The sequence below is a fragment of the Lemur catta genome, chromosome 1, assembly GCF_020740605.2.
Source record: "Lemur catta isolate mLemCat1 chromosome 1, mLemCat1.pri, whole genome shotgun sequence".
NCBI lineage: Eukaryota > Metazoa > Chordata > Mammalia > Primates > Lemuridae > Lemur > Lemur catta.
The window spans coordinates 187,727,647-187,744,691 of NC_059128.1; the positions used below are offsets into that span (position 1 = coordinate 187,727,647).

A 17,045-nucleotide genomic window follows, 5' to 3' on the forward strand; every position below is an offset into this window, starting at 1 on the left:
TCATTCATGCATTAAATAACTGCTTATTGAGTACGCCATGTAATAGGCACTGTTCTAGATGCTGGGAATATCATGGCAAGTAAAATGGACAAAGACGCTGGCCCTTGATTTTATAGCTCATATTAATAGCAGGAAAAGTGGCAATAACAAGTCAAGCAAACAATATTGTATATAGGAAAAATTTCTATTGTGAAAATAAAATGGTATGTGTTTATGTGGGAGAGGAGCGGTGACATTAGGGTGGATGGTCAGGAAAGGCCTTTATGGGGAGATGGTCATTTAGTGGGACCTAAATAAGAACCAGCCAAATAAAGGGCTTTGCACACAGCAGCTGCAAATACCAGGTAGACAGGGGCTTGATGAGTCCGAGGAACAGGAAGGAGGCCATGGCTTGTAAGGGAAAGAGCAAGATAAGGTGAAGCCAGAGAGTTCATGTAGAGACAGGTAACTCATGGTAAGGAGTTGGAATCTCATTCTACAAGTCACATGAGGCTGTAGGAGGATTTTAAGCAGAAGAGCTGGGACTAGAAACCAAAAAACTTCTCTAGCAAATTAAGTGAGAAATTTAAAATTTCTCAGACTTGAAAACTGCCCTGACATTCATCAGGCTGGAATAACAAGCATTGACAAAGCCAGGTGCAAAGTATCAGGAAGCTATATTTCTCCTAATACACACTGCAGATGTGTCATAATAATTCCCCTTTTTTGAGCGACTACTACTTTCTTAATCACTGAGAAACTTCGTTCTGGGAAATCATAAACTATCATAAATTTGTTTTTTTGAAATCACCTTAGTAAAACTGGAACATCCCACTTTTGCCTGGAGAATCTGTCACTTTGACATAGAGAAGCAGGCTTGATATACAACTCAAGTGGGAGTTCTGCTATGCTTTGAATCAAAAACCCCATTTAAATGTCACCTAAACTCCACTCTTGCCCCAAATCCTAGAATAATGTAAACTTTTCCTTCATTTAAACTCCCACAGTTCCTCTGGTGTATGGTCTCCCTCATTGCACTGGGCCTACACACCTGACTTTGTAGAAGTACAGGTTTATCCTTGGTGGTCTTAGGTTGTTTGGGCTAGGATAATTTGGAGATTCTACCAAGGTTTGGCCAAGATCTTCACTGCCTGGACTGAGAACTTCAATTTGGTAATAATGCACATATCTGAGACCTCTTGAGGCCCCTTTGTTCCCAGTTATGTGGATTTTGCAGCAAATTTGGATTCTGGACTTTGGCCCCAGTGTTCTGCTTATTATCATCTGCTGGGGTTTGGGGGTTCTGATCAGACTTTGGTGTTCTCTGGCAACTTTGTCGTTAAACACCGTCTCCTGTCTTCTGTCTGCTTGCCCATCATCTTATATTATTTGTCAGTGAAAACTTTCCTCAGTCTTGTCTGTGTATGACAAGTTTGCTTCGGGAGATACCTTCTCTCTCATGCATTCTGTGGCCTCTCCACATTCCTTAGGTCGGCATTCAGGTGATTTAGCCTTAGGGTTAAACCTTGTCACACTCATAACAATGTTCTTATATTTGACAGAATGTCAGCCAGGTTTTCCTGGGTTTGTTAGATAATAAACTTGTACTATCTCCTGGCATAACTTTACCAAGGAATGGGTGAACTTTGGGGAACTCTGATATGAGGAAGACAGTTCATCTGAGAGACACTTTAGAAGAACAACACCAAAAATCAAAACACAATCAAAACTTCAGGAGGAGAATGTTTGTCTTATTTGTCTAACAGAGATCACTTTGTTCAATGTAGAAGACTGCCCATCTTTTATTCCCATAATTCAGGGCTTTTTAACTGCATGGCTTATGGCTTATGTTTAAACTTTTTTCTTCTCTCCTTGAAGAAGAATTGTAATTAGCCTTTTGCAGTGATAATTTCATATTTGTCTAAAGCTGACTCTAGCTCATCTTTTACCCTGTTTGTCTCCCTATCTTTTCTTCCACTTGAAACATTCTAAAGATGAATTCATAAGAAAAAATTATTCTGCCATATTTGTAATCCAAGAATATCTAGTCCACATAAACAGTGAAAAATGTCCAAGAGAAAAAAGTCATTAACTACTTGATTCTTTCATTAACTTTAAACAATGTAGGCAAATTAATTTAAATAATAGCCTTTGTTATTATGGTTATTGGAAGCAAGTTTTCAAGATAAAAGAGGAGCTTTTAAATATAATTTAATGATTATGAATATAAGGTTTATAAATTATATTTTATAAAAAGATTTATGAAATATATCTGATAAATAAATGAATTTGGGCAAATTGTAATGAATTAATATTTATTTAAAGTCAGTATATGTCTTCTTCCAGGTTTTATTATATAAAACTAAGGTTAATAAAATATCCTAGTTTATATATAACTAAGGTTGAACTTTTCATGATTTAAACTTTCTAAATTTCCTATGTTCATCTTATAGGTCAAATAAGTTATCATTTACTCCACCAATTGTGTAAGATTACAAAATGTAAAATGGTGTCTAATTTAAAAAATTGTAATATGGATGTCTTCTAAAGGGGTTTGGATCTTATAAAATCATTATGCTACTACTAATTATAGGGACCAAATGTGTTAACTAAAATTGTAATTTTTCAGATCCTTAGTTAACATTTCAAGACCTTAGATGATATTAAATTAGTTCTTGCTTACTTGACAATTTCTCAGTAATAAATGATACAAAGTCTTAGTTACTAAAGATAATTTCAGTTTACTTTAATTCTCATACATTACAAAATGACTATGAATTAATAGAATGTGCAAATGCTTTGGAGGATATTAATATTATATATGTGTTATTCTGCCACCTTGAAACTTACAGATGTGCTTGCATTGGTAGCACATATACTAAAATTGGAAAGATACAGAGATTATTAGCCTGGTCTTTGTGCAAAGATGATATACAAATCATGAAGCATTCTATATTTTAATTGTATATTTTCAAACACTGTCACGAAGGCTTATAACAATGTTTTGGTCAGTGACAGGCAGTAGTGGTCCCATAAGATTATAGTACTGTATTTTTACTGTATGTTTTCTATGTTTAGATATGCTTAGATACACAAATATTTACTATCGTGTTACAGTTGCCTACGCTATTCAGCATAGTAACATGCTATTCAGGTTTGGAACCTAGGAACAACAGGCTATATCATACACCCTATGTGTGTAGTAGGCTATACCACCTAGATTTGTGTAAGTACATTCTATGATTGTTTGCATTACAAAATTACCTAATGACACATTTCTCAGAACATATCCCCCTTGTTAAGCAATGCATGATTGTAGTTAGAAGAGAAGATTTTGAATGTTCCTAACACAAAGAAACAATAAATGGTTGAGGTGATGGATGTATCAATTACCCTGATTTGATCATTACCCATTGTGTATATATATCAAAATATACACTGTACCCCATAAATATGTACCAGTATTATATGTCAATTAAAAAATTAAAAAACTTATAAAAGTAATCTAAAACGTGTACTCATAAAAATTTAGCTAGATATTTCTTGGTTTTTGGTCTTACAGTTTTCTGTTTGGCAAAAACAAAAGTTCATTACTTTGGTTAAAAGTGATTAATAAAAATAATTAAGGATATGCTTGGTATAATAATTATAGAAAAACAAATACATACACAAGAGGAAACTATTAGTTTATTAAAATGGTGATTTCAATATAGTAGCTATACATTTTTATTTAATATAGTGACAAGATTATGAGTATATTAAATATAAAATTAAAAATTAAAGTAAAAATCTTAATTTTATTATCCATTTACATAATTATGTATTCAATTATGTATTTTTAAACAAATACATATAAAGACATATAATAATTAATTTTTTTAAAGTCTCTAGGCCATGTGCCATGGCTCATGCTTGTAATCCCAGCAATTTGGGAGGCTGAGATGGGAGGCTCCCTTGAGATCAGGAGTTTCAGATCAGCCAGCGCAACATAGCAAGACCCCATCTCTACCAAAAAAGCTATTTAAGAAAGTATATTTAATGTTAGTGAATTTCTTCATCAAAGCAGTTTACAAATCCTTTATCACAAATTACTACATGGATGATATACAATAAGTAAATTTGAAATTCATCCTTGAGCTTCTGATTTTTTTCTTGTCCCTTGTAATTTACAGTGATTTCTATTTATTTGATCTCATTCATTCATTCATTTAATAAATATTTATTGAACACCTAGTACATTTAATCATATGGAATAAACAAACAAAATCACTGTCTTTGTGAAACTTATGTTTTCATTGAGAGTTAAATGATAAACAGATACATATTTAAAATGTCTGGATATATCTAAGAAGTGCTCTGAAGTAAAATTAAGCAGGTGAGAAGAAAGGGAGGAAGGGCCTTGCTGTTTTAGAAGGGCTGAACAGAAGAAAGTGAGGGAAAGAGCCATGCTGATATCTGGGGAAGAGCAAAGGCTCTAGTCCAGGGGTGGGGAACCTCTTCATGTTGGAAGGCCGCATTAATTTAGCTGTAATCAAATAAGGCTGCATTCAAGAAATTTCAATTAGATATACTTAAAAATGTACATTACTTTGTAAAAATCTAACTGCTATGTACTTAATTTCAAAAAATGAAAACTATTTGTTTTAAAGTTAACTGACCCTTTAATGACTTTATTGTTCCTGCTTTTTGTTGGAAAGCATTTGAATATTTGATTGCAGCATGGAGGTCCACAGTTTCAGTTGATCCTCTAGATGGGTATCAGTCATTTGTAACCTTAGAGGTGTCTTGATTTGGGTTAGGTAGGAGAATGTAGATTTGCAGCAATAAGTGGTTGAAAAGCAAAAAAGCATTTTTGGGGGCATGTTGCTGAAGGCATGGGTATTCTACTGCATTTTTCCATATTTCAATTGGATCTTTCTTAGCATCAAACAATGACTTTAAAATGTCATCTACTAGAGAGCTCAATCAATTCCATCTCTAGCTCTTTAGGTGCCTTGGTGATATCAACTAGGTGAGGCTGAAATGCTACTTTGAGTGTAATGTCATTGTATTCTCCAATTAATCGGCCTATAATAGCTGCATATTCTTCCAATGATTCGCATATATCATCCTGCTCATCGATGACCTTTGCTAACTGGGGAAAATGTTCATCCAAAATTTCCTTTTGAAAAAGAAGTGTTTTGAAAAAAGACAGCTTTTTTTGAAATGCTTGGATTTTTTGCCACATATCATACATAAACTTAGTTTTACCTTGCAAAGAAATATTCAAGTCATTTTGATTTGATATATCACACAGAAATGCTGCATTCCTATAGAAATCTTCTTTCAATAATTCACATCTCTGATTCTCTTCATAAAATTTAACTCTGTTCTCACAGAGATAAAATTTTGGCTAACACCTGTCCCTGCGATAGTCCATTCACTATTATTTTTCCATGTTCTCTTTCAGGCAATGTTCTAAAGATAATTTTTTTTTCATATTGTAATATTAACATAGACAATAATTTGGCATTTTTTTCACTTAAATTCTGTCGTAAACATTTCTCCACATTGCTATATAGCTCAAACAACCATGTTAACAACCATGCATCTTTATATAGCGATAATGTTTAAAAAAAAGAAAAAAAAAAGACAAAGACCAAAAAACCCCCTTCCCAGCCCATACAGCATTGCCAACTTACTGGGAGCAGACACCTAATTAGCTCCGCAAGGCGATTGCACCTTCTCTTCCACGCCGGCAGATGGCGCACAGGCAGCGGAGGCAGTGCTCCGCGCTTTGGGCCAGAAGTTCCTCTCTTTTTCCTTCCGCACGTCTCCCGTGTGTCCTTTGCCCCGGAAGTGCTCCTCCGGCACTGGCTGCAGCGTGACCTGAAACGCTCCTGGCTGCGGCGCCGGCGGCCGAGAAGACCCGGAGGTGCGGGAGTTTCACGCCTGTTCTGCGCTTGCCATGAGGCTGCTGGGAGCCGCTGCCGCCGCGGCTCTGGGGCGCAGGCCGCTCCCTCAGGTCCCTGCAGCCGTAGGCTGGCACGGGAAGCAGGTACTGGTGCCGGCGAGGCCGAATCAGGGACTGTTCCCGGGACCTTGCAGTCCCTTTAGGGCCGTGAAGGCAGTGACTTTCCGTCCTTCCCTGAGACCTCCTGACTGACAGCTCCGAGTTCGAGCGGTCGTGCCTCAGTGCTGAAAAGCCCAGCGGCACCTACACATAATTCTTGAGCATCGTCTCGGTGACCTAGGAAGTTGGACGAGCCCCCGAGTTAAGCCTCTTATTGATGGGTACCTTAAAGAGGAGATACGACTTGAGTGAATGTCAGACAGCCGAAAAATTAGTGTGGCCGGGACTCAAACCCCAACCCCCTGACTCATTATCCAGTGCTCTTTTCACTACAGCATGTCCTTGGACCGACTGGCCCCTTTCTCAGACGGCCCTGGGTTACCTGATGTGGCGCTCCTCTCCCCAGTACTTTTCATGGGTCTTGTTTCTCTTTGGGGGGTATAAAAAATGAAAGTTTGAAAATGCTTTTCGGGCAGGGTGGTGGTGGTGCTCTGAGTGAGGTAGGGTTAGGTAGATGTTAAGCCTTTTCTGTCATGCACATCTTGTTTGTTTTTGGACGTGCAGTCCTGAAGGCCGGGGTTTATAATGTAGTTTAGCTCCATAAAATACGGATTCAACCCCCCAGCCCCCAGAGTAAAATCTTTAAAAAAAAGACACTTGATGAATTGTTTTTGTTTAGAAGGAATTGGAAATCTTTTGGGGCTGTCATGGAGCTTTTGGCATCACTGCATATAAGTTCTCAAACATCTTTGTGAGCTGTGAACTACATACAATAAAGGAGAAGGGAAAGAAAGTAAAATTTAAGCTAAAACATGTATTTTCTATTACAGTAGTTTTGGGAGCTAGCTTTCTGATTTTATCAACCCCAGTGTGTATTTTCAAACCTTTAATATTTGGCAAAAGGGTCTGTGTCATTTGATTTTAATTACATTTAATTGACTAATTTTAAAGAACATACTCTTTGTGTCTTCTTTTGTAGTCCCTCCTTTGGTTACAGGAGTTGAAGGTTTAAACATTTTTCCCTTCTGCCTTTCCAGGCTATCTTTATGTCCACTGAAATTCTTTGAAGGAAAGATGTCCATCATACCCATTTTTTTCTGTTGTTATCGATTATAAAAAGTGCATTGAATTGAGCTCTCTTATTTTTTCAGGTTAATTGGAAGTTCTGCCGATGGTGTTCATCAGGGGTAATTCCTAGTGAAAAAATACGAAATATTGGAATCTCAGCTCACATTGATTCTGGGAAAACTACATTAACAGAACGAGTCCTTTACTACACTGGCAGAATTGCAAAGATGCATGAGGTATATGGTTCATGCTTGATTGTAGATTAAATAGAGCTTGATTTTAATTGTTTTGTAGTTAGGATTTAATAAACTTTACAAAACTCGAAAGGTTAGAACAATGGTAACAATGGATCTTTAACCAAAGTCACATGCACAAAGCGGATAGCTCAAGTTGGCTTGAAGTGTTCTGAGTAATATATCTAGAGACCATCACTGTGACTGTCCTGAGCAGAATGTCTTTTAAGAATTAAATCAAAATAATGTACCCTTAAGCAGCCATTAAAATGGTTTTTACATAATTTTTAATGATATGCAGAAATGTTAATAATGTGAAGTGGAAAAATGGGTTTAAAATGATATATAGTATGAGCATCATGATTTAAAAAATATATCAGAAAAAAAAGTGTTTAAAAAAGGCTTGAAACTCCTGAAGACATTACCATATCATTGACTAACTTAACTCTCCAATTTATAGTATTTCTTCAGAAAAGGTTATCTTGTTAAATTGTGTACTTTAAAAGCTGAATCCTTTTTACCTAGGCATCAAATCCACATGCATCAGAGCTGGGAAAGATCTGTGCTCTGAATGTCTGTTCATGGACTAATGCAAGACTGCTGGGCAGGAATAATATAGAGGGTGCGACGGTGGTTTTAAGACCAGAGTGATTGTTCTACCATTTGCTGAGGACAGTGGTATAAAAAGGGTTTGACATTTATTATAGGGCAAAACCTCTACAGATGCTTCTGATTTATGATGGGGTTATGTACAATAAATATACAATATACTTATGTACAATTTCTGATGTATATATACTTATATACAATAAACTTATTGTAAATCAAAAATAAGCTAGGCGTGGTGGTTCACGCCTGTAATACTAGCACTCTGGGAGGCCTAGTCAGGAGTATAACTTGAGCTCAGAAGTTCAAGATCAGCCTGAGTAAGAGCAAAATCTTGTCTCTACTAAAAATAGAAAAATTAGCTGGGTGCAGTGGGACGGGCCTGTAGCCCCAGCTCCTCAGGAAGGTGAGGCAGGAGGATTGCTTGAGCCCAGGAGTTTGTGGTTGCAGTGGGCTATCATGATGCACTCCAGCTAGGGCAACACAGCAAGACTTTGTCTCAAAAAACTTCCAAAAAACAAAAAAAAACCAGTAAGTTCAAAATCTATTTAATATACCTAACCTACCAAATATCAGCTTAGCCTGCCCTAACTTGAATGTGCTCAGAACATTTACATTAGCCTACAGTTGGGCAAAATCATCTAACAAAATGCCTATTTTATAATGAAGTGTTGAATATCTCATGTAATGTATTGAATACTGTACTGAAAGTGAAAAACAGAATGATTGATGGATACTTGAAGTATGATTTCTCACTGCGTATTGCTTTTGTACCATGGTAAAGTTGAAAAATCATTGAGTTGAATGAACCACTAAGTCAGGGGACCATCTGTTATCAGTTGTCTACTTTATGAGGTAATATGGCTTAACAATTAGGCTTATGTGAAAATTGCATAAGTTAACTAGTTGTGTTCTGGCTCCATTTCAGTAAATACTTTTTGGAATCAGGGACAGATATCTGAATTGCTATGCTTGTGTTTAGGTGAAAGGTAAAGATGGAGTTGGTGCTGTTATGGATTCCATGGAACTAGAAAGACAAAGAGGAATCACTATTCAGTCAGCAGCCACTTACACCATGTGGAGAGATGTCAATATCAACATTATAGATACTCCTGGTGAGTTGGGTTCTTGATTTTATTACACCTTCTTTTGGCAAAAACACCTTTGGTTCTTTCTTTTACTATATGACCCAATTAATTTTTGAGTATCAAATAAATACTTAAAAGTGTAACACTGAATTCCTATCAGAGAAGACTGACTTGGGACTCCATGCACTTTATTCTTACATGGTTTCCTTTAGAAATAGTGCAAATAAGTTGTGAGTAGAAAGGTTCTTGTCTTTTACATATTCCAGATGATTCCAGAGGTGCCTGTGCCCTAGCATCTTCTTGAAGTGATCTTGTTGGGCCCTGGACCTTATGGTAGGTGAATGGTATTGGTGAGCTCAGGAATCTGCATTTTCATTAGAAGACTTATGTAATCAGCAGAGACACAAAAACTTTTAATAGTGCATATATTAAAAATTCAGACTGCTCTTTAAGACCCTCCCATGCTTCTTTGTCTCATTTAGGGCATGTGGACTTCACAATAGAAGTTGAAAGGGCCCTGAGAGTGTTGGATGGCGCAGTCCTTGTTCTCTGTGCTGTTGGAGGGGTGCAGTGCCAGACCATGACTGTTAATCGTCAGATGAAGCGCTACAATGTTCCATTTCTAACTTTCATTAACAAATTGGACCGAATGGGCTCCAACCCTGCTAGAGCCCTGCAGCAAATGAGGTACAGAGCTTTAGAAAGAACAGAGAAGGTGTGATCTGGACAGCAAACCTTATGTCCAGAAGGGCGATAATTCAGTGTCATTAAACTTTACCCTTACATTTTTTCTTTTTTAAAATTTCTTTATGTGAATGAAATAAATGGAACACTGAGTTCAGTGGTTTGGTTTGTGGTATGATCTCATCAACTACCTTCTCTGTAAAATGGGGACATACGGCTTAAATTCTAGTGAGGTTGAAGATGAATTCAGAATTTATAGTGTTTTGATATAATTAGAAAAGTTATAATCTAGAGTAGATTCTAAAAATACTTTGCATTTTATTTAGATAAACCTAAAGGATCCTCTTAGGTTTTAACTTTTATTTGAGGGATTTTAATTAATGTCTTTAGGTGGTGTACCATAGAAATGAAGTTCTCTTGCTTTCACATGGTAGTATACTTACTAGGACAAAAGTAACACTTCCTTTCTGTACCAGATAGAATCCAGTGATACTTACAATATTTTACATTTTACACAATACTATATATTTCTCATAGCCTTTAAAAAGAGTCAGCATTTCACATTGTACCTTTTGTAGATATGCAAATGTAGCTGTAGAGTTCATACTCAAGTTTCACATGACAGAGCTGACGAATATAGGTGGCAAAGTTTGTGGTAGTGAATAAGCTAAGAGTGATGTGTCTCATGACAAAATGTGATAGAAGTGATGTATTTGAGGATATGGAAGTGAAATTTTTCATTTTTGAACATTTAATATTTTCTTGGTAAAACTTTTCACTTTTTGTCCTTATTACTCACGGTTGGCAATAGATGGACTCATTTCACCAAGTCTTTTTCTGAATTCCAAGAAAATTTTCTTTTAACAATTCTATTTATTTACTTATTTATTTAAAAAATTTTAATTTTAATTTTTTTTTTTTTTTATTGTAGAGACAGGGTCTCGCTTTGTTGCTCAGGCTGGTCTCGAACTCCTGGGGTCAAGTGATCCTCCTGCCTTGGCCTCCCAAAGTTCTGGTATTATAGAAGTGAGCCACTGCACCTGGCCGCTTTTAGCATTTATTTGGTTACTTTGGTTCTTTCTTTTCTCCACTCCCATTTATTTGTTTTCTCATTTTGTAACTCCCATTAAATAGGTTTTGGACTTCTGGATCTGGCCTTCATACCTCAACTTTCCTATCATAGTTTTCATACTTTATGTCTCCTCATTTTGCACTGGGTTAGGTGAGAATTCTTAAGGTTAAGCTTCCAGCTCACTAATTTGATATTCATTTGTGTCCCTTCTGTTATTTAGTCTGTCTTTTATATAAAGAAATTTGTTAGCAATTATGTAGTTAATTTTCATAAACTTTCTCTTTTATTGCAATATCTCTACTAATAGAAGAATTACTTTTCAAATCTTTACATTTTATTTTCTTTCCTCTAGTAAATCTCTTCTTAAAGGTTAGTATTATTTCTTGTGTTCACACTTCTCTTTCAAGCTATTGTTTTTCTTCAAATATTTGGTGATTTGTAGATCACTATACATGGTTACAGATAGGGGTCTAGAGTTTAGAATAAACAATGGTAGCTAGAACATATTTCTTCTCCAGTGGGAATTCTTGCCAGTGAGTGCAGTTTCTGTTCAGTGTTTGACCCTGGCTAGGGAGGCAGGCTAATGGTGAATGTCTGATGTTAACACCCACTATAAGAGTTTTGCCATAAGAACTCCCTCTTCAGAAAACTATACTCAGCTTTGCTATAGTCAGTTGATCTAAGAATGAGAGGTGGCTTGGCCAGCCCACTATTTTTTAATATCCTGGCCAGGCACCCATTACCTGTTCTTCCCCTTTCTTTTTTTGATCCAGTGTATTCTAGAGATCTGATGGGAGTTCTTTTTGTTGCCTAAATGGGGTTGTGGCTTCCTGAGCTCCTTGAGTTTGGTTGTATATTCTCAACTGCTTTACATCTTCTGGTCTGACCCACTGATAACACCCTTCTCAGTTCTACAACAGCTGCTACTGATTTATTTTTATGTTTATTTTGTCATTTCAAAGGAGTTGGGGAGACAAAAAGAGATAAACAAGTGTATTTTTATTTTTCAGGTCTAAGCTAAATCATAATGCAGCATTTGCACAGATACCCATTGGGTTGGAGGGTAATTTTAAAGGTGTTGTAGATCTCATTGAGGAACGAGCCATCTATTTTGATGGAGACTTTGGGTAAGTGTTAAATATATGCTATTCAAATTTTATATTTTAAAAAGCATCAAAGAGAAGGAAAGGATAGGTTCATTAGACATTGAGTATCTTTTTGAAGTGTGTCTGGAATAGTATTTTCTAAGATGATTTTGTTTTAATGCCTTTAATCCTAGTTGTTCCTTATTTTGCTTAGTATTCATTCTAAGAGAGAATATGTTACTCTTTGGGTAATAAATCACATTATGGCATGTACTGTGTGGTAGCAGGAGGCCTTCAGTTTGAGCTGTTAATGTGGTGTCTCTTTTTCCACTTGTTCATTTATTTATTTCATTCATTCTGCAGACTTTTGTAGAGCAGCTGCCAGGTCCTGGGTATTGTGATAAAAATTGGGAAGAAAATAGGGATCATAAATATTTGCTCAACTTATTTCACAGTATTACATAGATAAAAAGATTAATATGTGAAAGCAGTTAAAATTGTACAAATGTGATTTGGGAAATGCAAGAAGCAAATTGGTAACTTTTTGACATGGTATATGGTCAGTCAACTTTTGCGTGACCTTTGCATACAAAGTACTGTAATTGCCCAGTGGTTATTAAACCTTAGATTTCATAAAAATCACCTGGAAAGCTTGTTAAAACACATATTTCTGGGCCTACCTCCAGAGATTCTGATTCAGTTGATCTGGGGCAGGGCCTGTAGTTTTCATTTCTGATAAGTTCCCAGGTGGTGCTGATTTTGCAAAGTCTGCAGACCACACTTTGAGTGACACTGATCTAGACAATGTAGGGAGTCACAGATGACTCTTTGTTGTCAGGAGTAAGCCCTGTAACCTGGTAATTTCTCCAAAGGCACTTTCTGAAGAGTTTCCTTCCTCAGGGGATTGGGATTGCAGGTCTGGCTGGTGGGTGAATGGCACTGTGATCAGTGAACTGTAGAACTGGTCCTCATCATCTGTCTTGTAGGCAGGAAAAGGATGGAGGCTGTCCAGTGGATAAGGTGTTTCTCTCATTTTTTGTGTGACAACCAAGTAATGACAGCAAAGCTTATCTACCACTCCTTAGAATGTAAGGCCCAGGAGGGCAGGGGTTTTTTTTTGCTTTATTCATTGCTATGTCCCAGCCCCTAGAACTGCCTGGTATGTAATAGGGACTCAAAAAATATTTGTATTAGTGACTAAATTCACTTTCCTAGAATTACTGGAGCATATATTTCTGTTGTTTAAATTAGAGGGTCTTAAACTTTGCAGAACCATGAATGGAGTTTAATGTGCATACCTCCTTCCCCAGCTCTAGACCACTGGGCATGTATATTTGGAAAGGACGCCACAGATGATTCTGAAACAAAGGCTAAGAACCAGGGACCTTGCCAGGAAGGATGAAATCTGAAGGCCGTGAAGAGCATTCTTTAGGATATTAAGAGTTTTTTTTTTTTTGACTCTTTGGAATTGGCTTCTTTTGCGTTTTTTTAATTTAGGGGTATGTTTTCTGAAAAGCTTATTATTTTTTGACATGAATTTCCTTTTAGACTGATTTCTTAAGATACCATGTATCTCCATTTCTCTATTGTATATATTTTATTTGTGACTCTTACCTGTTTAGTCCCTAGAGGGGTGGAAAACTGGTGTCAGCATTGAAGAGTCTGTCATATTTAGTTACCTTTTTTTAAAAATTACAAATTAATATATTTTGTGTTAAAAATTGTAGGATTGGGTTTGTTATTAATGGAAGGGAATAGAGTAAGGTGTCTAATCATCCTTATTAGAGATTATGATGTTCTGATTAATAAGATTATAGCTAATAGAATTTTCAAGAGCTCAGACAGGTTGGCTTTGAATCTTAGCTGTTGTGTTTATTAGTAGTACAACCTTGGGCAGGTTACTTTGCCTGTTTAAGTTAGTTTCCTGATCTGAAAATGTAGGTATTATAATAGAAGCTATTTCATGTGATATCAAGATTAAATAAATAACTTGTCAAATATTTAGTGCTTGCTGCATTATAAGTATTCAATAAATGGGTGCTCTTATTACTTTGTATGCCTGCCAATTTTCAAATAATTAGAATATAGTAAGGATCATCCTATAACTACACTGGAAAGAATTTTAAACCTTGATTTAGTTGACACTGTGTCACATTATTGTTTGAACTTATAAATATATTTCAGTGTATACAGAATAAGGATAAACCAGTTTATATTAAATGGGGAAGAATTTTATATTAGATTTACTGTTGTCTTTTGTAAACTTTGATATGCAGAAAAATATAATGTAATGTCTTAAAAAACTGAGGAATTTTTTTCTAATTTTAGTGGACTGTTTTGAATCTTGACTCTTCCATTTACTAGTAATATAACCTTGAGTAAGCTACTTTACCTGTTTAAGTATTTTTGCCCACTATTCTGTCCTTATTTTATTTCATTTTTATTTTTATTTTTTTTTTAAGAGATGGGGTCTCGCTCTGTTACCTAGGCTGGAGTGCAATGGCATGATCACAGCTCACTGAACTTTGAGCTCCTGGGCTCCAGTGATCCTCCCATGCCTGCCTCCCATGTAGCTGGGATTACAGGCATGCACCACCAAGCCTGGCTATTAATAATCTTTAAAAAAAATTTTTTTATTTTTGTAGAGACAAGGTCTTGCTATGTTGGCCAGGCTGATCTCAAACTCCTGGCCTCAAGCTCTACTCTCACCTCAGCTTCCCAAAGTGCTGAGATTACAGGCGTGAGCTATGGAGCCTGGCCTGCGTTTTAAAGAGATAATTAGTTACTTGCCATTTGAATGCAAATATATCAGAGCTCTTTCTTACCTGAAAGAAAAAAAAAATTCAGCCATTAGTCATATCTTTTTCATTGGTGCTTTTTATGTCTAATTGAATATCTTTATAGTACCAATATATTTCTTTTCTTAGTCAGATTGTTCGATATGGTGAAATTCCAGCTGAATTGAGGGCAGTGGCAGCTGACCATCGGCAGGAACTAATTGAATGTGTTGCCAATTCAGATGAGCAGCTTGGTGAGATGTTCTTAGAAGAAAAAATCCCCTCAATTTCTGATTTAAAGGTAAGTGCTCCCGAAATAAGTCTTATATTAACAAGAAAAAAGAGTTGTTTGTAATATCTTAAAATGAGAGCACTCGTAGTTTTTTTTCCTAGAAAAAAGATACTTAAACAGTCAACCTCTCGGGTATATCCTTATTAGAAAGTAAAAAAATAAATATAGAAAACAATAATAAGGTAGGTTATGAGAATGTTTGCAGACTAAATGTTAGTTCTTACGCTGTTATAATGTTTGGAAACATTACATAAAGCCTTATAGAGTCCATCGCTTGATCCTTCAACTATTTAAAAATAAAGGGAAGATCCTTGCCCAAGGCTGATAATCATTTTTTTAATAGAAATTTCTCAAAGAAGATATAAAGGTGGCCGATAAGCACATGAAAAGATGCTCAGCATTGTTAATTATTAGGGAAAGCAAACCAAAACCACAGTGAGGTACCACTTCACACTCATTAGGATGGCTGTTATTTAAAAGAAAGCCCCCAAAACCAAAAGAAAAAAACCCTAGAAAATAATAAATGTTGGTGAGGATGTAGAGAAATTAGAACCCTCATGCACTGCTGGTGGGAATGTAAAATAGCTCAGCCACTGTGGAATAATGTGTTACGGTTCCTCAAAAAGTTAAATAGCATAATTATATGATTCAGCAATTATCTGGGGATATATCCAAAAGAAAGAAGGATCTCAAGTAGTTTTACACCAATGTTCATAGTAGCACTATTCACACTGGCCAAAAAGTAGACACACCCAAAGGTCCTTCAGTGGATGAATAGATAAATAAAATGTGTATATGAGAGGACTTTGGAAATTTCGTGGAAAAATGGAATTAAGATAAAAATAAAAAATGTAAACTTTAATGCTCAACATAAGCTCTGTCAAGTTTAAGACACTTTTGTGATCAATGATACCAGCCATTTAGTTCATCCCTAAAGAACTGAAGGTCCTGGGGAAATAACCATGTCAGTGCAGTCTTTTTTATGTTATTAACTAAAGGAAAATGAGTACCCTTTAAAGATTTTTTTAAGATTAGGAAACAAAAAGAAGTCAGCAGTAGGCAAATCAGGACTAAGGTGGATGCCTAATGATTTCCCATTAAAACTCTCACAAAATTGCCCTTGTTTGTTGAGAGGAATGAGCAGGAGCATTGTCATAGTGAAGGGTGACTCTCTGGTGAAGCTTTCCTAGGAGTTTTTCTGTTAAGACTTTACCTAACTTACTCAAAACACTTTCATGATAAGCAGATGTTATTGTTCTTTGGCCTTCCAGAAAGTCAACAAGCAAAATGCCCTGTGCATCTCAAAAAACTGTTGCCATTACCTTTCCACTTGACAGGTCTGCTTTCTTTTCCTTTAGCTCTACTACTTCCACGTCTTGGTAGACATTGCTTTGGTTGTGCTTTGTCTTCAGGATCATACTGGTAAAGCCATGTTTCATCTCACATTTTCAAAGAAATGCTTCAGGATCATGATCCCACTTGTTTAAAATTTCCATTATAAGTTCCGCTCTTGTCTGCAGCTGAGCTGGATGCAGTGGTTTTGGCACCCATTGAGTGGAAAGTTTGCCTGACTTTAATTTTTCAGTCACAATTGTGTAAGCCGAACCCATTGAAATATCTATGGTGTTGGCTACTGTTTGTGCTGTTAATCATGCTTCTTCAGTTAGGGCATGAACAAAATGAGTTTTTTCCTCAAAATATTGATACAAATAGTCCATTGCTGTGAGCTTCATCTTCAACATCGTCTCATCTTCTTAAAATAAATTATCCATTTGTAAACTGCTGATTTCTTTGGGGCATTGTCCCCAAAAACATTTTGTTTGATTTCACTGTTCTACCCAGGCTTCACCATAAACTTGATGTTCATTTTTCAATTTTAGCAGAATTCATATTGCTCTGATAGGGGATCTTAGTGCCTCAGACTAGATCCTATTCAGCCATGTTATAACAAGTTAATATGAGTTTATTTTGGTGCAATAAATTTTGAGATCCATACATAGATTTTTTCATAGTACTTTTTGAAGACCCCATGTACATATAGTAAACTGGGACCATATCTTGTAACTTGAGTCTATTAGCATTCACAAAGGCCTTAGCACCTCAGCTCCC

The 17,045-nt window shown here is 36.1% G+C and overlaps 1 protein-coding gene and 1 non-coding gene across 2 annotated transcripts in view; both read left to right on the top strand.

Annotated features, from left to right (window-relative positions):
• The first annotated feature begins 2,833 nt into the window (after positions 1-2,833).
• On the top strand, positions 2,834-2,939 carry LOC123631195. Its single transcript, XR_006733061.1, has one exon. It is a non-coding gene; the product is annotated as a U6 spliceosomal RNA (small nuclear RNA).
• A 2,883-nt stretch (positions 2,940-5,822) lies between these two features.
• Positions 5,823-17,045, top strand: part of GFM1 (G elongation factor mitochondrial 1) — a 47,901-nt gene continuing 36,678 nt past the window's right edge. The window contains exons 1-6 of the mRNA XM_045539548.1: positions 5,823-6,016; positions 7,183-7,335; positions 8,921-9,053; positions 9,509-9,713; positions 11,793-11,909; positions 14,795-14,945. Of these exons, the coding sequence (XP_045395504.1) occupies positions 5,927-6,016; positions 7,183-7,335; positions 8,921-9,053; positions 9,509-9,713; positions 11,793-11,909; positions 14,795-14,945 (849 nt within the window). The 5' untranslated portion in view covers positions 5,823-5,926. The remainder of the gene's footprint in view (positions 6,017-7,182; positions 7,336-8,920; positions 9,054-9,508; positions 9,714-11,792; positions 11,910-14,794; positions 14,946-17,045) is intronic.